General features: G+C 44.6%; 1 protein-coding gene across 1 annotated transcript in view; it reads left to right on the forward strand.

The window, feature by feature from the left end:
- Positions 1-16,779, forward strand: part of UBALD2 (UBA like domain containing 2) — a 32,450-nt gene extending 15,671 nt beyond the window's left edge. Inside the window, exon 3 of the mRNA XM_069752075.1 lies at positions 10,417-16,779. Coding sequence (XP_069608176.1) covers positions 10,417-10,731 — 315 coding nt within the window. The 3' untranslated portion in view covers positions 10,732-16,779. The remainder of the gene's footprint in view (positions 1-10,416) is intronic.
- The last annotated feature ends 10,615 nt before the right edge of the window (positions 16,780-27,394 follow it).

The raw sequence follows: 27,394 nt of genomic DNA on the forward strand, positions 1-27,394 counted from the left end.
TGTCATGCGTTTGTGATGCAAGTTCAATGCGATTATTTTTTTTTTTTAAATCGCACCATCCGTTTTACATCCGTATGCAATCCGTTTTTTTTCTCTGCAACTATTTTTATACAGTCGTTTACAGGACTCTTTAGTGTTCTATGCCACAGAATGGTAAGGTATCCGTAAAAAACAGATGGAATACGGATGGTCCGTATTCCATGCGTTTTTTTTTCTCGCATCCATTGACTTGCATTGGCGAGTCTCGTCCGAGACCCGCAGCAAATTCCCCCCCCCCCCCTCCCCCTCCCCCCTCGGCCGACCCAGATTTTTCTCAGTCCGATTTCGGCTGAGAAAAAAACCGCAAATGAAAAGACACCTATTAAATAACATTGGTCCGAGTGCAATCCGATTTTAATTTTTTATCGGATTGCACTCGTCCGTTTTCCTTGCAAGTGGAAATGAGCCCTAAGACATGGACTTTAGTGGCATCAGACATTACTGAATTGTTTTTTATTTAAATGGGGTTATTTAGTGTGGTTTTGTCTTTTTTTTTTTTTTGGCTACCGTAAGTTGCTGACATGCAGTTGCGGTAACTACCTGCCTGTTCTGCCCTGTGACAATCTGTTTTTGCTCATAACAGTATTGGACTGTTCCTGTCAACGATTCTTCTGTTTTTGGAGAAATCCCATCAACAGAGCAGCTCTCTCTTCTGTTCTGCTCTGTTGATGGTGTCACGTCACTGCTGATGTGATGCTGATTGACAGCCGGCTCCCTGTTGCCTAACATGAGGTCAAATAAAGCTGGAGAATGGCTGCCTCAGCCGGAACAGTTCGTTGCAGGACGGTACCTGCCCAAAGTCCTGAATAACCTCTCTAATGAGCATGCAGTGATTATTGGGGAGGTGAGCTCTGATATCTAATGTGAATGATGGATCCTGCGCTGTACACACAGGATTCCAATTCTATACATAGTGGATCATGAGCATAATGAAACGTCTTCTGGACAGAACAGAAAGTCTAAACCTGCTAGGCTAATGTGACTTTCTATATAGCAATACTAGATGGTGGCCCGATTCTAGTATATTAGTATATTGCCCAGCCACGTAGTATATTGCCCAGCCACGTATGTCACAGGTTAAAAAATAAACATCTACCCACCTTCCGAGGGCTCCTTGTAGTTCGGTCACATGACCGTGATTGATGTCATGGCAGGTCCTTCTCCCATACTATTCTTGGCACCGGAACCTGCCGGAGGTCACCGGAGCATCGCGAAAGGTGAGTATATAATGAGTGGAGAATAACCCTTTTAAAATGCCCATGTCCCCTTTAGGACTAAATGAGCAACGTTTCACTAGTTTCATTTGAATAGTGTTCATTTGTGGTATATTTGACATGAACTGTTATTTGGTATAGGTCTTCTTAATGACCACAAATCTGTTCATTACTCAATGGTGTGAACATTACTAATGGGTTTTTCTTAATGGAATTTCACGAACCCTGTGTAATGGTTTTTTTTTTTACATCCTCTCTGATGATGTTTTGGCTGCACGGTCATTTTTTCAAAAACCCTTTTTCCCCCCGCATTTTGAGCCATTGATTATTTATGATTGCGTTTTCTATGTCCCATTTTTTATTATTATTGTTTTCTACTAATTGTTTGGGATATATTTCACAAACTTGCGTATCCACATGACTGGTGGCACTCTTCTAGCAAGTTTGTGTGTCTCCGACATCTGGCACCGCCTCTAAACATTTTGGTTGCCTAGCGTGGAGCGCTGTGCGTTCCACTTACCGGAAACGCTCTGGCGTCATGTTTCATGCGTCATTTCCGGCTCTTCAGGCGTTCCAATATGGTGGGGAATAAGAAACGGAATCTGGTAAGACACGTGCAGTCCTTCATTGAGAGCGGTCATTCCGAGACGCAGCTCATTACAGCTGCCTCAGACCTTTTGAGCGGTTATTCCGAGACGCAGCTTACTATAGCTTCCTCGGACCGTGAGAAGCCCCACTTCTTCCCCTGATGAACCCTGGTGCATTATCCTAGGGGGAAACGTGTTGGGATGGGCGGCAGCATACGGATGAGTACATCCTTTATTTGACCATCTTTTTTTCTGTTTATGATCTGAGAGGTGCTGGTGTATGGCATACTGACATACTATTGTCGTCTTTTTTGCATACTGCTCTGCATACAGTGTATACATCTTTCCCCCAAATACCATACTGTGCATTTATTGGGGTATATATCATAGGTGTCATGTGTGTTGTTGAGACTGGAAACAGGTCCATTATTGCTGTACATCGCAACTGTTTAAACTTACTCTGTCTCTAACATTAGACACCTTGTGCACCTTTCTCAAACCAGATCGATAGAAGGGTAACTGTTTACAAGACCCTTTCTTGTGGAAACTATTCCACATTAGATCTTTATAGCTCTTTTATTGCACCTTATAAGCATTATTGCGCTTTAGATAAGGTTGTGGTGTGGTGGTGGTTTCATTTTGTTAAGATCCTGTGGGGTCATAAGGGAGAGCCGTCGACGAGTGGGGGCGCCATGTCGAATTTAGGGTGCTAACCTCCGCTGTGAGGTAGGGCGAGTAAGGGAGAGATCACTTCCCCAAACCGTCTAGTCCCCCCCACCATCTAGTCTTTATCCTTTTATTATTTTTGTGTTAAGATAGATTTAGGTGTTACTGTCTCCTGACCCGTTTATATGGGTAATTTTTACTCAGTATTTATTAAGTTACATTTTAAAAGGGTTTTTTTCAGTCCTTTGGTTATACCTATAATTATACCCTGTACGTATTATTTTTTGGTGATTACTTGAGTATATAATTTGTTTTTTTTAATTATTTTTAACATTAGATCCTTTTACTATTGACGCTGCATAGGCAGCATCAATAGTAAAAACTTGGTCACACAGGGTTAATATTGGCGGTAACGTAGTGAGTTACCCACGGCATAACGTGGTCCGTTACCGCTGGCATTAACCCTGTGTGAGCGGTGACTGGGGAGTATGGAGCGGGCGCCGACTGCAGGGGAGTAGGGAGGGACTAATCGGACTGTGGCCGTCGCTGATTGGTCGCGGCAGCCATGACAGGCAGCTGGCGAGACCAATCAGCGACTTGGATTCCATGATAGACAGAGGCCGCGACCAATGAATATCCGTGACAGACGGAAGTGACCCTTAGACAATTATATAGTAGATTGGAAAACATGAACATTTATATTAAATTACAAGTGAAGTGAAGGGAATTTAAATAATGGGCATGCATTTGAATGGCAGCCAGTGACCTGTCCTTTCACCCCGCTGTTACATGGTGTTTGTAGCTGTTCCTTTCCCCTTGGTGGTAAGTAAACAGGACTGATGCACTGCAGTTGTTTTCAGGCTGTTGCAATCATTTCCTGATGATCATTGCCCCAGGGACGCTTTATGTTCTGTGAGATTACAGTCAAACAGGAAATGGAGAAAGTGTTTGTGACAGGAGGAGGAGACGCACATGATACCACCAGCCTCCATGTTTACAGCTGAAAGAAGATACTTGGGGACTGGTTTTCTTGTAGATTCTTCAGCGTTGTGCAATGTTACAAGGAAGGGCCTGCAGGATGTTTTGGCTGCACACGTCCTGGATGTTTGCAGCCGGCTGGGGTCCACATCGGTAACCCTCACTTGGCTCCTCTTCGAGCGCACACATTAGAATTATTCACCTTTTATACCTTGACCGCTTCCATTATAGCTTGTGCGATTTCACCAAAGTGATTTTCGCCCGTATCAAATCCAGGAACTACACATAGTGCCAAGGGCTCAGATGCAATTATTCCACCCATCGGTCTCTTATCTATATTTTATTATATTTACATTTGAGTGGAATGTGTTCCCTTTTTATTAGACTCTTCAGGCTTTGGATCCATTTATTACAGCAGCTCAAAAAGTCTGCCCTTAGGATCACAATGTCAGCCCATAATCTAGGTATTGCTGTGTGCACCAAAATCAGTGTATCACAAGGATGATCCTCGAGAGGCTCTCCGGGTCCTGTATGGGGTGACCCCACTCTGTACCATGTCAGCAGGACATATGGAAAATTGGAGGAAGCCACCTCTAGTCACATCTGATGGCTTATCTCTACAGGGAATTGACAAAAGGGCTAGGAACAGCTAATGGTGGGTTTACATTAACCAATTTGTGGCATTAAAAGGCAATCAGTCAATAATTGTGTAATAGCCTGTTTAGACTGCACTTAACGATGAGTGCCGAGTGATCAGTAATGGCTTGCTCTGTGCGCATAGGCTACCATAGTCCTCAACAGCTCAAGCCCTGTTTACACCGGGCGATGTACTGCCGAGGTTGATGATCTTTTATGCTGCAAGAAAGATCATTTCACCTGACAAATGATTGTTTTGCTCTTTCATCTTGTGATTGGCAGCCTATTTACATTTATTATGTGGCCAATCAAATAATGAAACTGCTGATACTTTATTAAAGAGGTCGTCCACTACCCTGACTCCGTTAGTGGTTTTCTCACCAATGCTTAAGAGGAACCTGTCACCCCCCCCCCCCCCAGAGGCGTTTGTAACTCAAACAGCCACCTTGTGCTGCATTCTGACAAGGTGGTTCTTTTAGTTTGGGTCCCTGGCATTGCTGCGGTAATCGCTTTTGAAATTTGTCCCTCATACCTGTGAAATTGTCCGGGGGGCAGGTCTTTCCCCCTAATCCAGACGCCTCACAGCAGTCACCCATGGCCTCTGCGTGCCGGATGCTGCCTCCTCTTCCTTCAGTAGCGTCCCCGGCGCCTGCGCTGGAAGTTCGAAGAGCAACACCACTGCGCATGCCCGTAAAAAAGAAAAAAAAAAAAACAGCGCAGGCGCTGGGGACGCTACTGAAGAAGAGGCAGCATCCGGCGCGAAGAGGCCATGCGTGACGGCTCTGAGGTGTCTGGATTAGGGGGAAAAGACCTTCCCCCTCCCCCCCCCGGACGATTTCACGGTATGAGGGGCAAATTTCAAAAGCGATTATTACAGTAGTTCCAGGGACCCGAACTAAAAGAGCCACCTTGTCAGAATGCAGCATTAGTGCAGCACAAGATGGCTTTTAGTTACAAAGCCTGTGGGGGAGGGGAGGGGGTGACAGGTTCCCTTTAAAGAGGTTTTCCCATGAACAAAGTTCATTTTAATCAGTTGATCTTGGAATAATAACTTCTACAATTGGAAGTGGGGGAAAAAGAAATGTTCCTGTGCTGAGATAATCTTATAACTGTGCCCCTGCTGTGTACTGTGTAATGGCTGTGTCTGACCATACAGGAACATGGTCTGATTATACCACAGCTCCTGGGCAGGGGAGGAAGCAAAAGAGGATAGAGACAGGACAGCAGGGGATCTGATTATTATTTCTCTGAGGTAAAACATTTCCCTGCCTGTTTTACCTCACAGAATCAGCTGTGATCCCATGCTGTAATGTCCATATTCATTTTTTTTTTTTTTTTCCTTCCTCCCCTGCCCAGGGCTGAGGTATAGCCAACCATGTCCCTGTACGGTCAGACACAGCCATTACACAGGGGCACATTTATAAGATTTATCTCGGGACAGGAAAACCATTTTTTAAACACATTCAGTTGTGCAACTTAGAATAGAACGAAGACCTGTTAAATAAAATGTACTTTGTGGGGCAACCCCCTGTAAGGATAATGTCCCTAAAGAACTTTTTCTACCAAGTTTCATTTTGTTTTATGCCTTTCTGCTTGTCTTCCTGTACCCTTGCACCAGCTCTGCAGTTAGTTATCACTTCCTTTCCAGATTCCTCTGCTTCCTCCTTACTACATTTCCCATGATTCCTGGTGATGCGCTGTAACTCCTTCCCCTCACTGACGGATGGATAGGGAAAGATAAATTCATGTATTCATATAATAGAGAATATACTGCAGAGCGTATATGCATTACGCAGGGTATACAGCAGTATGTGTTCATGTATATAAACTCTGCTGTATACATACAGATACAAGGGAGCGCCGTATCTGCAGCATGAACAGGGGATGAAACTCCTCCCACTCGTCACTTCTGGGCTCTGGAAACTGAGGGAGAACCTGATGTGACCTCACAGGAAGCAGGAGCTACTCCGAGATGATGTGGCTGGAAGAGTTGGGTTACAGCAGAAAGTTGGTTCACATGAAATGGACATGTAAAGTAGTGACCAACTCCTTAAAGAAAAACGTTTGATCCTGGGTGGAGATCAGTCAGGATTTTTTTTTTTTTTTCTTGGATGAGATATTATTTTGAACCGCTTCCACTTGTTTTTACAACAGAAGCAGTAATCAAAATGCCCCATATTTGTTCCTTTTAGGAATGAGTCTGGCAACTGGTAAATCCACCATAGATGACCGTTATGATCAACAAATCCCACCAATGTCATTGCCATTTTATCCTGAACTAGCTGAAGAGCCCGGCGTTGCCTGGGCATAGTAAATATCTGTGGTTAGTTATAGCACGTCACTTCTCTTATTTTCCCATCACGCCTCTCACGCCTCTCATTTTCCCAATCACCTCTTTAATTTTCCCCCTCACATCTCTCATTTTCTCCCTCACACCTCTCATTTTCTCCCTCACTCCTCTCATTCCCGCCTAACACTTGTCATTTCGACCTCACATCTGTCATTTTCCGATCACTACACTATTTTCCCTCACTCCTCTTTTTGCACTCACACCTTTTCATTTTCACCTCAGTATATACATGTTTGTCATCTCCCTTATATATAGTATACACCTGTATGTCATCTCACCTGTATATAGTATATACCTGTATGTCATCTCACCTGTATATAGTATATACCTGTATATAGTATATACCTGTATGTCATCTCCTCCTATATATAGTATATACCTGTATGTCATCTCCCCTGTATATAGTATATACCTGTGTCATCTCCCCTGTATATAGTATATATCTGTGTGTCATCTCCTCCTGTATATACCTGTATGTCATCTTCTATATATAGCATATACCTGTATGTCATCTCCTCCTGTATATAGTATATACCTGTAGGTAATCTGCTCCTGTATATAGTATATACCTGTGTGTCATCTCCTCCTGTATATAGTATATACCTGTATGTCATCTCCTCCTTTATATAGTATATACCTGTGTCATCTCTCCTGTATATAGTATATATCTGTGTGTCATCTCCCCTGTATATACCTGTGTGATCTCCTGTATTAGACCTCGTTAACACGTTATTTGCTCAGTATTTTTACCTCAGTATTTGTAAGATAAATTGGCAGCCTGATAAATCCCCAGCCAACAGGAAGCCCTCCCCCTGGCAGTATATATTAGCTCACACATACACATAATAGACAGGTCATGTGACTGACAGCTGCCATATTTCCTATATGGTACATTTGTTGCTCTTGTAGTTTGTCTGCTTATTAATCAGATTTTTATTTTTGAAGGCTAATACCAGACTTGTGTGTGTTTTAGGGCGAGTTTCGTTTGTCAAGTTGTGTGTGTTGAGTTTTGTGTGGCAACATGCGTGTAGCAACTTTTTGTGTGTCGAGTTGCATGTGACAGGTTAGTGTAGCAAGTTGTGTGCAGCAAGTTTTGCGCATGGTGAGTTTTATGTCTGGTGCCTTTTGAGTATGTGCAAGTTTTGTGTGAGGCAACTTTTGCATGTGTTGCAAATTTTGTGCATGTGGCAATTTTTCCGTATGTGCAAGTTTTGCATGTGGCGAGTTTTCCATGAGGTGAGTTTTGCACTTGTGGCGAGTTTTGCGTGAGCCTAGTTTTTGCATGTGGCGAGTTTTGCGCGTGGTGAGTTTTGAGCGGCGACTTTTGTGTTTCGACTTTTATGTGGCGAGGTTGGTGTATTTGTGGTGAAATGTGTGCTGAGGGTGGTATGTGTTCAAGCACGTGGTAGTGTGTGGCGCATTTTGTGTGTGTGCTCATATCCCCATGTGTGGTGAGTATCTCGTGTCGGGGCCCCACCTTAGCAACTGATCGGTATATACTCTTTGGCGCCATCGCTCTCATTCTTTAAGTCCCCCTTGTTCACATCTGGCAGCTGTCAATTTGCCTCCAACACTTTTCCTTTCACTTTTCCCCATTATGTAGATAGGGGAAAAATAGTTTGGTGAATTGGAAAGCGCGGAGTTAAAATTTCACCTCACAACATAGCCTATGACGCTCTCGGGGTCCAGACGTGTGACTGTGCAAAATTTTGTGGCTGTAGCTGCGACGCCTCCAACACTATTCATTTCACTTTTTCCCCATTATGTAGATAGGGGCAAAATTGTTTGGTGAATTGGAAAGCGCGGGGTTAAAATTTCACCTCACAACGTAGCCTATGACGCTCTCAGGGTCCAGACGTGTGACTGTGCAAAATTTTGTGGCTGTAGCTGCGACGGTGCAGATGCCAATCCCGGACACACACACACACTCACACACTCTCACACACTCTCACACACACTCTCACACACTCTCACACACTCTCACACACTCTCACACACTCTCACACACTCTCACACACTCTCACACACTCACACACTCTCACACACACACACACACACACACACACTCTCACACACACACACACACTCACACACACTCAGCTTTATATAGTAGATAGACGTATCTTGTAGGTCAGAACACAATGCCAATGAGGAACACCGAAAACAAAGAGAATAGAAAGCCTCAGATTCCATAAGAAAAGGAAATGTTGTAGGTAGCAACCTGAGCATGTGTATAGTTCTACTGGCTACTGAATCCATTGTACTCCCGGGTGGCAAGCGTTTTTATTGGTACATTTATGTAGTGTCTTCAATAAAATGGCGCTGGAGATTGCTGACTCTGGCTCCATTTTAATGGAGTAATGTACTACAACCTCAACATAGCACTGCGCAGTCAAAATGGCAGTGTGCATTCGCCAGCCATGGGGATAACTGCGCTGGCCGGCGCACGCACGCTGACTCCGACGCCATTTTATTGCAATAATGTACTTACAACGTCAACGTAAGTGTGCACGCACTGGCCATAGGGATAATGACTGCTGACATGTGCGCACGGCTATGTGTTGACATTGTAGTAGAATTCTTCAATAAAATGGCGCCGGAGTCAGCGCATGCACATCTTGCAATATCCAGGGCCATTTTGTTGCAAATTCTCATACAGTCTTCAATGACGCTGTAGTTTGGTATGCGCACATGCCTACTCCAGCGCCATACTGCGCAGGCGCTGCCCATCCCGGCTCCGGGCAGAAGTATGTATCCACCATTATGATTTCTGCCTTGTTGCTCCATTAGGTGGATGAACCAGATGTGCTGTCTTTTAGAATAAGAGATTTACTTCTAAGTGACCATTTCAAAGACTGTTATTTGCTCTCTGTTTTGATTTTCTTAATTTGTGTTGCACGTGGGAGTAGTAACTCCCATTTATATCTGTGGATATCGTCAGCTAGAGCAGCTTCTGCTGACGTTTGGGAAGAGACCCTCCACTCCTCTTCCCCCCTTCCCCCCCCCCCCCCCCCTCTGAATAAGCTTGGTGTGACTGTGGCGAGAAGCAGTGGCCTTGCTGGTGAGCATGGTAGTCAGCCATTATCCTGCCCGACGCCTAAGGGTACCGTCACACAGTGGCATTTTGATCGCTACGACGGCACGATCCGTGACGCTCCAGCATCGTAACAATATCGCTCCAGCGTCGTAGACTGCTGTCACACTTTGCAATGTACGACGCTGGAGCGATAATTTCATGACGTATGTGCGATGTAGAAGCCGTTGGTTACTATGCGCACATTGTATACAATATCGTGCACACCTTTGTTACACCATGCGATCATGCCGCCACAGCGGGACACTAGACGACGAAAGAAAGTTTCAAACGATCTGCTACGACGTACGATTCTCAGCGGGGTCCCTGATCGCAGGAGCGTGTCAGACACTGCGAGATCGTAACTATATCGCTGGAATGTCACGAATCGTGCTGTCGTAGCAATCAAAATGCCACTGTGTGACGGTACCCTAAGTCTGCTGTACGATGGCATCTATATCTACAGGTATTGTCGTTACTACAGAGGGTTCCTGTGGTCTCCAACCTAAAGTCCTGCATTAGACAGAATCGTTTTGCCCAGGTTAAGCATCATTTGTCTTGAAGTTTCTCATGGTCTAAATAAAATCTGTTTAAAAAGTCCCATCAAAACTGAGATTTGCTGATTGATCCTGGACTGCAGGGCTTTTGGTTCTGGCGGTAACTCTGAGCCAACACTGCAAAGTTATATTGAGTGACACGGAATGTCTTGCTCGGCCAATATTCCCCTGGTCCCACTGATGGAGTATAACTGGAGACATCTGTCCAGAGTAGTGGCTGAGAAGAAGGGCCCTAACTGAGCTACGTGTTTATATAGCTTTGTGCCTAGTATTTCATGCTATTCCTATTAACCATGCCTATACCTTCTTATTTCAGATGTGTACACCAAGAAACACGCCGGCCACTCCGCCCAACTTCCCGGATGCTTTAGCCATGTTTTCTAAACTTCGAACCTCAGAGAGCTTGCATAATAGCGGCAGTCCAGCGGCTTCAATTCCCTGTTCTCCTCCTAGCAGTTACTGGGCTTCATCTCCTACCAACCAACCGCAGCCCATCTGGCTGCCTCCAGCCTCTCCAACCTCACACCGCCATTATCACCACCACCATCATCCACCACCAGCTTGGCCCCCAACCTCCCAGCCTGCAGGGGGGCCCCAGCAAGCCATGACTGCCATGGACGGGCAGAGATAAGACTGGGCTTCAGTGCACTGAAGAGGGGAGGAGGCGGAGTGGCTCCTTTCTCTCTCCCTTCCTCATGTGGATTTTTATGAACAGACTTTTCTTTTTTTTTTTTTCCCTCAGTCTTTTTATTTTTATAAATAAGAGGTTCTGAAAATTTTCATTTTTTTTTTTTTTTGAAGACCAGAGAAAGTGAACGTAGGGGGTAATAAATGTCGCCCCCTTCTCCCCATTTCTTTTTAATATATAATTATAATATATAAAGATTTGAATTTATGTGAAATATTGGAGGAGGGGGGGACAGAGAATGTTTTTTAAGGCACGCTGAATGTGTACCCAGATCTGAATCGAGAAGGAACACCTTTTATCAGCTGCATCAAATGGAGAGAAGCTTTAAGTGATTGTCCTTCCTGCCCGTCGCTCTTCCCCAGTCTGTGAAGAGCCTGAAACATTGTGTAGAAGTATATTGTGCCCACCTACCCAAAGCATGTTCTTCAGCAGAGAGCAAGCAATTGGCGGGATCATGGCGTGTGCATTGCTGAGTGAAGGGCAGTATTAAGAAGCCTGCGTAGAAGGCAAGAGCTTTAGTGTAACGAATGGAGGTGGGCTTTTCCAGACGGACCAGCTTGGTGGTCCAGCGTCTATGAAGGTGGGAATTTTAGCATCCACTTCAAGAACAATTTAATTTTGTCACTTTATTGCAACACTTCAACATGGCACAATGGCTTGGTCTTCGCAGACTTAAAATTCAGAATAATCCGGAAGACAAAGGAACATTGGTGTCGTGTTATAATAGAATATAGAACATTGCTCCATTATAACCTTGGTTGCCATCTCGGGATAAAAGAAACCATGCCTGGATATTCTGTATGGAAGAATCCCGTGAGCTGTCGCCTTTTTATACACTGCAATGATTTAAGACATTGTTTCTTTTCTACAATTTCACTTCCAGGCCCGTGTGGAAGTATTCGATCTCTGATTTAATTCCCCCAAAGCAATAAGAGCACACCAGAGAATCCCCCTGACCGCCATCCTACCTGATCCAAGCTGTCATCAATGTGATATAATGCCCAGGTCGACTCTTTCCTGTAACCCCATGGCAAAACATTCACTAGATGGTTATGTGCGCGCTCAATCATTTTTATTTATTTATTTTTTTTTTGGGGGGGGGGTCTAGCGTACAGCAGACTTCCATGCCAGCCATATTCTGGTCCGGTACCATACGAATTGCAGCAGTGTACATGAGCCTGTTAATGGGTAAAGCATGGGTATTGATATGCTTGAAGCCTACTCCTAACCTTCACACGCATATGTAGAAAGTGCTGCAATATTAAATATTGGGCCCTACCTTCTAGAAATGTTGGCTACTTGGGGTCTTGTCCTCTTCTATTTATGAATAGGCCCAGGTTGGCTACAAAATGGTCCCATTCAGTTCCTAGCACCTCTCCAGACTGCACCATGTCTTATCCCTGGCATTTTTGGGCCGCTTATTTCTCCATTTTTGTAAAAACTGGTGGAACCATAAGAGCCATTCTCCCATTGGACAGATCTATTGCCATTTTGTATAATTTCTGATGATAAACCCCACATGATCTTCTGCACCACTAGCTGAACAGATGAACCCGGCCATAGAGGAATATGGGCATTTTGACAATTTACTTTGTTGCCATTAGCGTTTGTGTATTTTGTGGAAACAGATCAGGCCTGATTTAATTAGAAAGGTATTCCAAGCATTAATTAACTGCAGTTTAGCTCTGTATCCCTTTAATTGGTTTTCCTTGCACAGCAGCGGCCTAGCCACTTAATGAATGGGCCCAGGGAGGGGAGTACGGCAAGTTCCCTACATAGCTGGCAGAGGGGGTCAGGGAAAACCTAAATGGGGGTTCTGCACTAAGCCAATGCTCTGGATACTCCAGTGTCCTAATATGATGGCATATCTCTAGAAGATGGGAATAGCCCTTTAAATGGCTGTGTTGCCAATGGAAGATTCCTCCAGTGCGTTGTGGATGGTTTCCATATGGACAAGGCCATTCTCTCTGGGGAAGCTGTGATACGTGAGGCCTGCGGTCCAGCCCACAGTGGCACATTTCATGTTCTCCATACATATGATGACTTGGTCATTCAACAAGACAAAACTAGTTCATGAATCAGACAACAAGCTGGAACCTGAGCAAAAGTTTCCTGTAAATCACATTGTTCTCCTGTGCACTGAATTCTATGACTAAAAGCTGAAATAAGTGAGTTGCGGAAGAAACCGGCCCATTAGATCATCACCTGATTTCAGGGGTGAGCAGCCGTTTACCAGGATTAACTCTGGAGATGCCTTTATCACAAAACTTTTTACTCTAAAATGCACTGAAACGTTCTTCTAACTCAGCCAAGAAAACAACAATTTACCTTATTTTGTTGAATGAAAGGTTATTTCTCCAAAGCCTGGCAGAAGCTGCTCCTAATGCAAGGAATTTCCCCCTACCAGTGGGTGGCGCTGTTTTGCAATGTTAATCATCTCACGCCTACAAATAATGCTTACGTTTTCATACATTGGCTAGGGATACATGGCAGCTGTAACTTTAACTTTGTGTTCCTGATGTAGCACTGACATGTGAAAATGTCCGTACCATCCCGTTTATTACTGCTTTAGTGCTAAAAAGCAGAGCTAACCAGCTAAATCGGGCACGTGGCGGTGTGTTCTAGATTTCTTGGCAAAGGTGGGAGCGGATCAGAAGGAAGCAGGAAATCCTTCTCCTGGACCATTGATTTTCAATGTGAGGATGGTCAGCATTATTTATGTAATCGGTTTTATGACATCAGAAAAAGGTTTTTTTAATTTTTCCATTTGTTAGGCTGGTTTCACATTTGCGTTTAAAAACGCAGCGTTTTAAACGCATTCGCAAGTGGTGAAAAAAACGCATGTAAACGTGTACAAATGCTGCGTTTTTTTCATTCTCCTTCACAAACATCGGAATAAAAAGCGTCTTTCAGTGTGTGACAGCTGCCAATCATAAAAATCCACTAGAAAACCCCTTATAAATAGAAATCAAACCCCCTTCATCAACTTTTAGTTACAAAAAAAATAGAAAAATGTATTCATTTCCATTTTCCCGTTAGGGGATAGGGTTTTGGGTTAGGGTTAGGGTTTGGATCCCTTTATCACCTTGATGGTGGGGGTGGCTTATCAGTGTCTAGACTTGTTTTTCTCTATTGAAACGCATGCGTTCAAAAACGCAACCAAACGCATTTGCTGAAAAACGCATGCGTTTACATAGACTGCAATATGTTTTTTTGACGCAATCGAACGCATGCGTTTTTTTGCGGCAAAAAAAGCCTCTAGAAATTACTACATGTTGCATTTCCGCACCAAAACGCATGCGTCGTCAAACGCGTACAAAAAAAAGCATGCGTTTTTAATGTTAAATATAGGGGGAAAAACACGCATGCGTTTATATGCGTTAAAATGCAGCGGCAAAAAACGCAAATGTGAAACCAGCTTTAATTGTGGTGTTGCAGCTCAGTCCAGTTAATTTGGCATAGCTACAATTCCAGCCACAACCCAAATTTATGCTGTACCTGTATCTTTAAGTACACCTATACAAGTGTCACCTCCACAGTGTGAAGATGCCAAGAGATTGTGAATATTCTGTCCCATTATCTAATGTTTGCACAGATTTTAAAGTGGATATGTCACCAGATTCCATAATACTGCATACATTAAAGGGACACTGTCGGCACAGAATGACTGTCCACACCAAGTACAGGCGCATGGCGGGGCCAGTCATTTATATTCACCTTCCCACCTTCTTGGTTTCCATCCGTCGCCACCTTCTCTGACCCTATGAAGCCAGAGCTGCCAACCTAACGAGGGGAGTGTGGAGATGGTAGGAAGGTGTATATAAATGATTGGCCCCGCCATGATGTACAATGGCCTGTATTTGGTTTAAACAGTCATTTTGTGATGACAGTCCCTTTAAAGGGAGACTTCTGGCTTCAAAACACACTTTCCCGGGCACAGATTTTGTACATTTATTTTTTGCAACTGATACAAACCTTGTTTGATTTACTTCCCTTCCTTCCCAGAGTCCAGCTCCAAGTCACCATTGCTGCACCAGGTAAATGGTATTGTTTGTAGACAATCGGTGGAAGAGCAAGTAAAGCAGTTTTTTTTTGTTTTTTTTTTCCCTTTTAAACCACTTGAGCCTGGAGAGGTTTTCTAAAACCAGAAATCTCCTTTTAAATAGATTTCTTAAACCCGATGAGGCTAGTAGACTAACTCTAAACTTCCATGGAATGATTGTGTAATCCTGTATTGTTTTTATGCTGTCTGATTATTACAGTCCAGCTTATTTTAATATCAGGCAGGAGCAAAATTAAATACAATTACACAGCCATTTTGACGTGGTTCTTCAAAGTAAGTACATCAGCTTCATCTGGTCTATTGTATGCCGTTTGTACTGTGAAATCTGGTGATGGCTCTCTTCTATATAAACGTAATGTGTATTTATTGATCTTGTCAAGTAGCTGTCACTCATGTGAACAACATTCGTGTTATGGTTGGGCAGCGGCTGTGATGACCGCTTTTCCATATCTGGCACTGGTTTTTTGGGAGCCTAATGCTACTCTTATCTCTTGACGGATTTTGTAAGACACCTGTATGATGCAAAATGTAATATCTATGCATATCTACGCATCCAGTGATATATTTTTTTTTTTTTTTTTTGAGAATGCGCTGTGTGGCCAGCATTGGCATAGCTAATAATGTATAATGCCATCACTTCACTGTTTAGAGGCATTTGGTGTCACACCAGATATGTGATCTACAGCTACATAGATATATGGTATATGGGATGTTCAGCCATGTTTGTTTGCTCATCTTCCCACAACCGCTGAGCCTTGTACCATGCCACAAGCCGATACGTTAGAAATAAAAAAGACTAATGGGGTAGCTCTGGATGAAGACTTGTCCTCATAAAGTCCCTACTGTTACTTGTATTTATATGCTGCTCAGCCATTGTTCAGTTACCTTGTACACATCTGCCTGGTGACAACCATGGATGACAGCTGTTGACCTGCCCATAGGGTTGTCACCAAGACTTTACAAGATCTGAAGGTTATCTGAATCTGTTTTCTTTAGAATGACATGATACAGTGCAGATTTACATGACATTTCTGGCTTTTGCTAAACTGGGTGACACCTTTGGGACATTCAGGATCTTTTCCTATAAGTTCTGTACGCAGCCATGTTTTGTTGTGCCATTTTTGCATTCTCATTGAAACCAACACTTGACATCTGAGTGCTGTGAACACTCAATGTGATTACAATATATTTGTGCAGACCTTGAGAAAAAGACTATCCTGTCTTGGAATGACGCCCAAACCTAAAGGTAGCCATTGAGAGGGCAGGAACTGAGAGATCTTGAATTCAATCCTGTTTGATCCTTTGTTCCCAAAGAGGCCGCTTCTGGTGTCTGGCAGTAGCTTACTTTCCCCTAATCAGAAGACAGCCATGCTGGGCAGATATGGGATGGACAGGAGGAGAAAATGTGACCATAGAAGGTGGAAGAATGATGTCATGAAGGAGAACCAAGTATGTCAGTAATGGAGGTTGTGAGACCGCTATATGTCAGCAGTCTGGATGGCAACTGTTCTGTACTCATGGCTTTGACCATGTTCTTAGTAGGTTTTTTTTTTTTCCAATTGGTTCAGCATAGTTGTGACCTGGGAAGCCATTGTGATGCCGTGTTGGTGGCAGCTCATGTGACGGCTGACAAGTGGAGCCTCAGCTGTAGCATTTTGAGGTTTATAGATAATTATAATACAGTACACTGGTATTAGATGAGATTGTAACATGAAAAGTGATTCAAAGACTCTATCAATGTGGGCCTGAGGGTCCCTGTGGATAAAATGAACATGTGTGCACAGTAAATAAAAGGTATAATGGAGGGGGACAAGCAACCGGTGCTTTCCCCCCACTCAAGGGTGGTTATTGGGTCAAAATCATGTTTATAACCCAAGATCTGATGAGTATTCTTTTTAATTTAAATAAAAAAACTTTTTTAACCCAAATTAAGGAGTCTGTATTGTCTTTGTGTTTCATGATTAATGGAAAACAAAATGGCCAAATTGATTTACATTTTATGAAAACATGACCTATTGGGAGAAGATTGTACAAGAATTTATTGGGAGTCTGCCACCATGAACTACAGTGTTATGACCTGTTCTTATAGAGCCGGGGGAGCTGAACAGATTGATATATAGTTTTGTGAGAAGAATTTCAGAATGACCTTTATTTTTATTATTTAAAGGGAACCTGTCACCCCCAAGATCGAAGATGAACTAAGCCCACCAGCATCAGGGGCCTATCTACAGCATTCTGTAATGCTCTAGATAAGCCCCCGATGTAACCTGAAAGATGAGAAAAAGAGGTTGGTTATACTCACCCAGGGGCGGTCTGGTCCGATGGGCGTCACGGTCCGGGCCTCCCATCTTCTTACGATGACGTCCTCTTCTTGTCATCACGCTGTGGCTTCGGCGCAGGCGTACTTTGCTCTGCCCTCAACAGGGCAGACAAAGTACTGGAAAGGTCAGAGAGGCCCGGAGCCGCAGCGTGAATACAAGAAGAGGACGTCAACGTAAGATGGGAGGCCCCGGACCGTGATGCCCATCGGACCAGACCGCCCCTGGGTGAGTATAATCAACCTCTTTTTCTCATCTTTCAGGATACATCGGGGGCTTATCTACAGCATTCCAGAATGCTGTAGGTAAGCCCCTGATGCCGGTGGGCTTGGCTCATCTTCGATTTTAGGGGCGACCGGTCCCCTTTAAAGCTCTTCTGGGATTTTTTTGTCCAGTGGGTGGTCCTATCAGTGACGGACAGCTATCTTTGTATAAGTCAGCATAAAGAAATAGCTGTCAGTCACTCATGGAACCGCCCACTGGCCTGAAGATCCCAGAAAGCAAAGGATTAAAGAGATATTCCCATCTCCAAGATCCTATCCCAAATGTAGTAGATGTAATAGTATTAGCAAATACCTCCAATTAGAAATGTAGTAATAGTTCTCTAGCTCCAGGGCATTACAGTAGCTTATGTATCCATGGTTACGACCACTAGCAACTAGATAACTTTGAGTTGTGGTAACCATGGATATGCAAGTTACTACCATGCCTGTACATGGGGTACGTAACAGCTAATCAGAAGAACTATACTATATTTCTACTTGGCGGTATATAATATTAATATTACTACATCTTGGGATAAGATCTTTGAGATGGGAATACCCCTTTAGAGGCCCTTTTACCAGTTTGAGCATGTTAAACTGACCACATCCTGGAATAGTGGCTGCAAAGGTGAATAAACTATACACTGTGTGCAGAATTATTAGGCAAGTTGTATTTTAGAGGATTATTTTTATTATTGAGCAACAACTATGTTCTCAATCAACCCAAAAGACTCATAAATATCAAAGCTTAATATTTTTTTGAAGTTGGAGTGGGTTATTTTTAGATTTGGCTATCTTAGAAGGATATGTTTGTGCAGGTAACTATTAGGGTATGTGTCCACGCTCAGGATTGCATCAGGATTTGGTCAGGATTTTATGCAGGTAAAATCCTAACCAAATTTGCACCAGAGGTCACTGGCAGGTCACCTGCGTTGTCCTTGCGTTGTTTCTGCAATGTAAGGACATGCTACGTTCTTAAAAGACGCGCTGCATGTGTATTTCCGTGGGTCTGCCGCATGCGTCTTTTACTGCATAGTGGAGACGGGATTTCATGAAATCCCCTCCACTATGCTGTAACATCTGGACGCTGCGGCTCAACGCAGCGTCAAAAAAGCAGCGTTTCCTGAATGTGGAAACATACCCTTACTGTGCAGAATTATTAGGCAACTTAATAAAAACCAAATATATTCCCATCTCACTTTTTTTCACCAGGTAAACCAATATAACTGCACAAAATTTAGAAATAAACATTTCTGACATGCAAAAACAAAACCTAAAAAAATTAGTGACCAATATAACCACCTTTCTTTATGATGACACTCAGCAGCCTTCCATCCATAGATTGTCAGTTGCTTGATCTGTTTACGACCAACATTGCGTGCAGCAGCCACCACAGCCTCCCAGACACTGCTCCGAGAGGTGGACTGTTTTCCTTCACTGTAGATCTCACATTTTATGAGGGTCCACAGGTTCTCTATGGGGATCAGATCAGGTGAACAAGGGGGGTCATGTCATTATTTTTTTCTTCTTTGAGATTTTTGCTGACCAGCCATGCTGTGGAGTAGTTGGAGACATGTGATGGAGCATTGTCCTGCATAAGAATAATGCTTTTCTTGAATGATGCCAACTTCTTCCTGTACCACTGCTTGAAGAAGTCTTCCAGAAACTCGGAGTTGAGCTTCACTCCATCCTCAACCCGAAAAGGTCCCACAAGTTCATCTTTGATACCAGCCCATACCAGTACCCCACCTCCACCTTGCTGGCGTCTGAGTGGAGCTTTCTGCCCTTTACTGATCCAGCCTCTGGCCCATCAAGAGTCTCTCATTTCATCAGTCCATAAAACCTTTGAAAAGTCAGTCTTAAGATATTTCTTGGCCCAGTCTTGACGTTTTATCTTATGTTTCTTGTACAAAGGTGGTCATTTTTCAGCTTTCCTTACCTTGGCCATGTCCCTGAGTATCGCACACCTTGTGCTTTTTGTTACTCTAGTAATGTTGCAGCTCTGAAATATTGCAAAACTGGTGGCAAATGGCATCTTGGCAGCCTCACGCTCGATTTTTCCTCAATTCATGGGCAGTTATTTTGCACCTTTTTTTGCCCAACACGCTTCTTGCGACCCGGTTAGCTATTTGCCATGAAACGCTTGATTGTTTGGTGATAACGCTTCAAAAGTTTGGCAATTTCAAGACTGCTGCATCCCTCTGCAAGACATCTCACAATTTTGGACTTTTCAGAGCCCGTCAAATCTCTCTTCTGACCCATTTTGCCAAAGGAAAGGAAGTTGCCTGATGATTAAGCACATCTTAGGCCAGTCTTACACATCCAGATAATTCTGGTACCTGAATTATCCATGTCCGTGTGCTTACGTTGAACATCAGTGTGGCACACGTGCAGCAGCCGTGTGCCGACTGAGGACCACACGGACCGTGCAGGAGACAGCGCTAGAGTTAAGCGCTGTCCCCTGCGTGCGGTGCTGAAGCTGGTATTCATCCCTTGTTCCCAGCAGCGTTCTCTGGAAAGAAAGAATGAATAATCTTTTTTTTTTTTTTTTTTTCCTTTGGTTTTTAAGATAAAGTTGCCGGTAATCTGCCCCCTCCCACCCCGTGTGCCCCCCCCGCTGGCATTAAAATACTTACCCAGCTCCCTCGGCGCTTACATCCTCTCAGTGTCGCAGCTCTTCCTGTATGAGCGGTCACGTGGTGCCGCTTATTACAGTAATTAATATGCGGCTCCACCCCTATGGGAGGTGGAGCCACATATTCATCACTGTAATGTGCGGCACCACGTGACCGCTCATACAGGACAAGCAGCGACGCTGAGAGGATGTAAGCGCCGAGGGAGCTGGGTAAGTATTTTAATGCCAACAGGGGGTGGGAGGGGGCAGATTACCGGCAACTTTATCTTAAAAACAAAAAAAAAATTAAAAAGATTATTCATTCCTTCTTTCCAGCGAACGCTGCTGGGAAGAAGAAATGAATGGGCCTTCAGCACCGCACGCGGGGGGGCAGCACTTACAGTAGTACTGTCTCCTGCATGGCACACGGACTGCACACGGACAACATCCGTGTGCGGTACGTGTTTTACACGGCCCCATTGACTTTAATGGGTCTGTGTGATCCGTGCGCTCCCACGAACACTGACATGTCTCCGTGTTTTCCAAACGGACACACGGTCCGTGAAAACACGCTGACATGTGCAGAGACACATTGATTTTAATGTGTCTGTGAGTCAGTGTCTCCGGTACGTGAGGAAACTGTCACCACACGTACCGGAGCCACTGACATGTGAAACCGGCCTAATATAGGGTTTTGATGTCATTAGACAACACCCCTCCTCATTACAGAGATGCAGATCACCTGATTTACTTAATTGGTAGTGGGCTCTCAAGCCTGAACAGCTTGGGAAAAACCCGAGCAAGGAATACACTCGCTCATCATCACTAGTGTTAAGAGAATATATATTCTCCTGGCAGTCAGTGTGGGGTGAGGGGGTGTAGAGCTGAGTGTAATTACAAACACCTCTGCACATCTCTCATAACACTATCCTCCTTGCTGTATCCTTTCTCTTCACACAAGAACTGCTATAGGAAAAACTCAATACTCAACTCTGCCCTATACTACACAGCCAGCCCTGATCGCTGCAGCTACTATCATAAGAACCCGTGGTCTCTTCATTTTTCACTGTTCCCACCCCTGCATGATACCCTCGGTTTATGATTGATCCAAGTCATTCTGGGTAGAAGTTCAATCAAATTAGAAATTTGAGTCTTATTCCAATCAATAGGGGGCAGATGTGCAGTACCCGGCCGTGGCCTATATCCATTACTCCATTACTGAGCACTTCCGGCACTGAGTACAGCTGATGTGCAGGGTGTCTCGCCCCCACCGAGCAGATACTGATGACCAATCCGAAGGATAGGTCATCAGTTTTAAAGTAGCGGACAACCCCTTTAAGTGATGATCACACGCAATATATTTATGTATTTTTATATCTTTGTGTGTTATATTTGCCATGGTAATTTTGTAAGATGACGTCTACACCACTATTGTATAACGGTCCTGTGAATGATTCCTGCAATGGTTAAGGACATCCCTGTGTTTTCACTAATGCAATTGTGATGCAAGAGGGAACAGATATTTCCTGTCCAGTATAACCACATCCTAATGATAGCCCACTGACTAGCTTGCCAAAAGTCAGCAGATGGCTGCCGGTTAACCCTTTTATTTCCCCACCTCTGATGCAAAGTGAAAAACTGAACAAATGGAGTACATTCACCTAACCTTATTGTCAGTGTTTCATCCAAGATTTATTTTGCCCCCCAAAAAAACAAGTAAAAAGAAAACATGATCGTTTTTTGGAACAGAATATGCGAATGAGACACAAAATAAAATTCCTTTCCAATTGCTCACTTTTGATATGAGTAGCGGTCCTGTATTATTTGCATATCCACCTCTTGGTCAGTCATCAGATATCACCAGTATGCAGCCACCCCATACACATTAGACTTATGGTGGCTGAACCTGACGATACTGACTGGTTCAGACTACAGTCTAATGTCTATGGGGACCCTGGAAAATTTATTTTTGGGGGAGTTAAGGATTCAGCACTTCTGATTCCAGACTGCCGATCCTTTTATTGTCCCAGCGATAAACCACCACAAGAAATCGCACCAATACTTTTATAACACTGCCTCCTCATCACTTTGTGACCTCACTAGTCCTCAAATGACCAGCCACCCAACTCTGGGGGCTTACTAAATGCCCCCCGAAACAAGTATGTATTCCCTCAGAAAATTGCAATACAAACGTTTTATCACCACTAAAATAATGCAAAAATGGACAAGATTTTTTAATGTCATAATCATGTGCAGAATGATATTGCCAGGTCATATACCCTACAATAAATACTGTAAAATCAATGATGGAATTATGAGTGTTCATTTTTTTTTTCAATTTTACTTCACTTGGAATTTTGTCCCCTTTCTCCAGTATGAATAGTGTAATTGTAAACTACAATTTGTTCCCCCCCCCCCCCCCAAAAAAAAAAAAAAAAAAAGCCCTCATATGGCTATGAAGAATGGAAGCAAAAGGGGGGGGGGTTCTTGATCAATAAAAGGTTGAAGGGCCATATCTCCAGAATGTCAGATTCAGGAGGACCGCACCATTTACACCAAGAAAAAAATCATTTACAGATTTTTGGGAAGTGATGTGAGCAAAGGCCTTAAAGGGCAGAAAGTGAGTGGGCAAAGTTCTCACCTGTCATTTCTGCGTGACCCAAATTTGTTCAATCTCTCAAAATATGTCCTTTTGTGCAGAGTAAAAGCAGAAAGTGTAATCTGAGACAGTGTTTTGGAGCCACTCCTGGATTTGGCTTACTAATACTGACCCAAAATTCTGACACGTCAATGTGGCCTAAAGTGGTATTCTAATTTTAACAAATTCTTTTTGCAACTTTCCAGTACATTTCCTACATTTCAAGGTCTCCGCACACTAGGTAGAATTTAAAAAAAAACACGGCGTAGCCTGTTTGGCCACTAGGTGTCAGCACATGCGGTAACAAAATGTTTATGTATGGACAGGTATAAAGGATTCCTCACTTTATTTAGTCATCTGAAGTATCCCAACAACTCGACTCTTCTCATAAAATACAAGATCTTTAAGGCTAAGTGCACACGTTCAGGAATTCATGCAGAAAATTCCTGTGAAAAACCGGACATTTTCTGCATGAAATCCGCATGCGTTTTTTGACGCGTTTTTTCCGGACACTTCCCAATGCATTTTGCAGTGGGAAATCCGCATAAAAACCGCAAAAAGAATGAGCATGTCCGGATTTTGTGCCTGATGCGTTTTTTTTTATGCGGAAAAAAAACGCATCATGTGCACAAAACATGCGGAATTCATTCTAAATGATGGGATGCTTCTTGTATGCGTTTTTTTTGCGGTTTTATAGCGTTTTTATCGGGAAAAACCGCGAAAAAACCGCGAAATAACCGGAATGTGTGAACGCAGCCTAAGTGTACTATCTGGCAGCTATGACATCATCACGATGACATCAGTGTTATGACCTCATTGCCATCAAGCAACTTGAAAACTATAGTATTTGTAGTATTGTGCAGTGAGAATGTAATCTAGCAATGTACTGCTGGGCATCTTGATAGATAACTCTCCACTTGCTGAACACGAGTCATTTTATAGTATAGGAGCTGGAGCTGCAGTCACAATACACTTTATTCGGTCTCCCATGACAGCATCACAAGAGAGGGGATCTGCCCTTCAGGGACTGGAAACCTACAGACCCTGACAGGTGAACCTCTTCAGACATACCTGTGGAAGACAGAAGGTGTGCCCAGGCCTAGCAGGTTGGTTCAGGCAGCCGGGGTCCCCTGCCTCAGCCTGTCTGGGGTGCTGGAAGCGCTGCAGTGCAGAGGGCTGCATATGTGGGTGACAGCAGTAGAATCAGCCTCCGGGAAGGAGAGCGTGCTTGATGTGTGGTCCGTTGCCGCTGGTGTGGGTGAGTAGGTGTGGGGATATCCGTCTCCTGTGGCTGCTGTGGACTCGTGGCAGGGTTTTTCCCCGGATCGCTGGCGGCATGCATCCTATTGCTGGGGCTTGTGCAAGAAATTTCGGCGCATCCTGATGACGTGTCTGGGGAACGACTTCGGTGACGCAGCCAGGGGCGAAGTCCTGGTGGCGCAGCGTGCCTTGGAGAGGCGCATGGTGAGTGTTGAAGGCGGGCCTTGGTGTCGCAGCCGATCGTGCCCCTATGATGTCCCTGAGGGTCACCCTTAAAGATGGTGGTGAGTCTGGAGGCGCAATCTGGGGTAGTGGGCGGTACAGGGAAGCCGGGTGCTATTCAGCAGTCTGTGGAGTTTGCATGCGCAGGGGGGGACCCAGTGGCCTTCATAATAGCAGCGGGCAGGCCATATGGAAAACCTGCTGGCCCCGACCAGGTGTGGTACCGGAGGGGGTGACCGGCTATGTAAGGAGGCTACAGTGACTGCCAGGTGCTTCCAGGCCCATTTTTCACAAGGCAGTCTTGCCTTGCGCAGGCATGTACTATGGAGGACAGAGAATGAACTTCAATCCAATATTGCAGCCAGCGGGTAAGGAAAGGGTGAATCAAACACCCAAAAACCCCGCCCCTATGGCTGAAAATTGTTCCCTCCAGATTCAGGTGACAGTCCCTTTAAGGGAAGAGAACCTGGATCTCCTGTGTCAGTGTTGGAGTGACTCGGGGGAAGTAATATCGGGGTCATCCCCTTCATCTTCAGCAGCCCGGTCAAGCCGCTCCTGTTTCCCACTTGACCAGGTGAACCGGATCGTGAAGTCCGTAAACAGTACGATGGGTATTGTGGAGCCCCGGTCGGAGAGGTCCATGCAGGACATGTTTAAAGGGCTGGATCGGAAGGTCCGCAGATCTCTTCCCGTGAATAAGATCAATTCGCTGGTTGCACGGGAATGGAAAAAGCCTGAGAGAAAAGGTTCACTGCCTTCAAGAGAAGGTACCCATTTGAGGAGTCAGCCTCATCCTCGTGGGATAAAGCCCTAAGGTTAGATGCAGCTGTGGCTAAAGTGTCCAGGAAGACCTCACTACCATTTGAGGACATAGGGAATTTGAAAGACCCATTGGACAGAAAAGTGGACATTTTTCTAAAGGGCGCTTGGGAGACATCAGCAGGGTCCCTTGGGCCAGCAGTAGTGGCTAGCTGCACAGCTAGGTCGTTAATGGTCTGGCTAGACCGATTAGATGAGCAACTTAAAGAGAAGGCTTCTAGAGACAGTATCCTGTCCTCCCTTCCTATGATCCAGGGAGCTGCTGCCTTTTTATCAGATGCTTCTGCTGAATCTGTAAGATTAGCAGCAAGAACGGCGGCACTTTTCAATGCGGCTCGCAGGGCCCTATGGCTGAAATGTTGGCCGGGGAACATCCAGGCCAGATCTAAATTATGCAGTATTCCGTGTGAGGGGGTACATTTGTTTGGCCTGGTATTGGATGAACTCTAGGAGAATACAGGGGACAACAAGAAAAAGTTCCTTACTTTCTCAGGGCCTTCATATAGGCGTGACTCCAGCAGGTGATGGTCCGGCCATAAGAGATCAGCTAGAGATAAGAGCTATTGATTGAATATACTGGTTACTCGAGATTTTCCGAGCACGCTCGAGTGACCTCCGAGTATTTTTTTTTAGTGCTCGGAGATTTAGGGTATGTGCACACGTAGAATGGTCCTCTGCGGATTTGATAAATCCGCAGGGCAAAAATACAGCGTTTTTCCTGCGGATTTATAGTGGATTTACCGCGGTTTTTGTGCGGATTCCACTGCGGTTTTACACCTGCGGTTTTCTATTATGCAGCAGGTGTAAAACCGCTGCGGATTCCCCACAAAGAATTGACATGCTGTGGAATGTAAACCGCTGCGTTTCCGCGCGTTTTTTTTCCGCAGCATGGGCACAGCGTTTTCAGTTTCCCATAGGTTTACATTGTACTGTAAACTCATGGGAAACTGCTGCGGATCCGCAGGAAAATCCGCATCGTGTGCACATAGCCTCAGTTTTCATCGCCGCAGCTGAAAGAACAGATGGGACAGCGATAAGAAAAAAGGTAGAGGATATATGTTCAGTGACTGCCGGCCCAGGTGGGAGGGAGGCTGACTGCCTTCTACCCAACCTGGTCAAGGATTTCGAATAGTCCATGGATACTTGATATCATCAGAGCAGGACTTAAATTTGAATTCCAGAAGAGACCTTAGGATATGTTTGTGTTAACTCCCATCCGTTCTTCACCTGCAGAGCAACAGGCAATGGAGGTGGAGGTCTGGGAATTGCAGCAGGAGACCGTCTTGGTAGAGGTTCCTGCATCACAAAGAGGTAAGGGGTTCTATTCCCCCGTCTTCCTGATTAAGAAACCTCACGGTTCCTTTCGAACTATTATCAACTTGAAAGGTCTCAATAAGTTCTTGTTGATCCGTTCCTTCAAAATGGAGTCAGTAAGATCAGCAATGAAACTGCTCTTTAAAGATTGCTTCGTGGTAGTATTAGATCTTAAGGACGCCTATCATGTTCCGATACATGCAGACCACCAGCAGTACCTTAGGGTTGACAGTTTCACGGGGGCTGTGATAGTCACTTCCAGTTTAGAGCCCTTCCAATTTGGGGTCGCCATTGCTCCCTGGGTATTTACTAAGATAGTAGCAGAGGGTCATGGCGCATCTTCATGAGCAGGACATACGGGTGATGCCCGATCTAGATGACTTTTTAATTGTGGGCCACTCAATCTGGCACTGCGCTTCTCAGAGTAATGTCTGTTCTACAGATATTGGGGTGGCTTATTAATGTTAAGAAATCTTGAATGCAGCCCCTGAAGGGGCAGGAATTTCTGGGGCTCGTCCTAGACTCTGGGGCTCGTCCTGGACTCTGGGGCTCAAGAATGTCTGCTACTAGAATCATAGGTTGATAATATTCAGTGGCATGTGCTCAAGGCAGTAAATAATCCATCGATGTCCCTTAGAGGGGAAATGTCAGTCTTGGGCTCTCACATCTTGCATTTCGGCGGTTTTCTGGGCCCTGCAGTGGGATGTATTGCAGCTAGGAGGGTGCCTAGAGAGTAAATTTTCTTTGTCCTGCTCTACTATACAGTCCTTACATTGGTGGTTACACTTGTCAAACCTGGGTAAGGAGTTCCCTGGGTAAACCATATCTCCCAGGTAGTTACTACGGACGCTAGCCCCAGTGCCTGGGGGGCTCATATGGGGGATAGGTGGATCCAAGGGGAGTGGACACATTCAGAGCAGGGGGGTGTCATCTAACTTGAAGGAGTTGTTGGCTGTAGGGCGAGCATGAAGTATACTCCTTGTGTCCCTACAGGGCCGACATGTCAGACTGTTCTCAATCAGGTAACTGTGGCCTACATTAACCACTAGGGGGGAATGCGGTCCACGTCATTGATGGAAGTGGCGGATCGTATTT

The sequence above is a fragment of the Ranitomeya imitator genome, chromosome 2 (genome assembly GCF_032444005.1).
Source record: "Ranitomeya imitator isolate aRanImi1 chromosome 2, aRanImi1.pri, whole genome shotgun sequence".
NCBI classification, from domain to species: domain Eukaryota; kingdom Metazoa; phylum Chordata; class Amphibia; order Anura; family Dendrobatidae; genus Ranitomeya; species Ranitomeya imitator.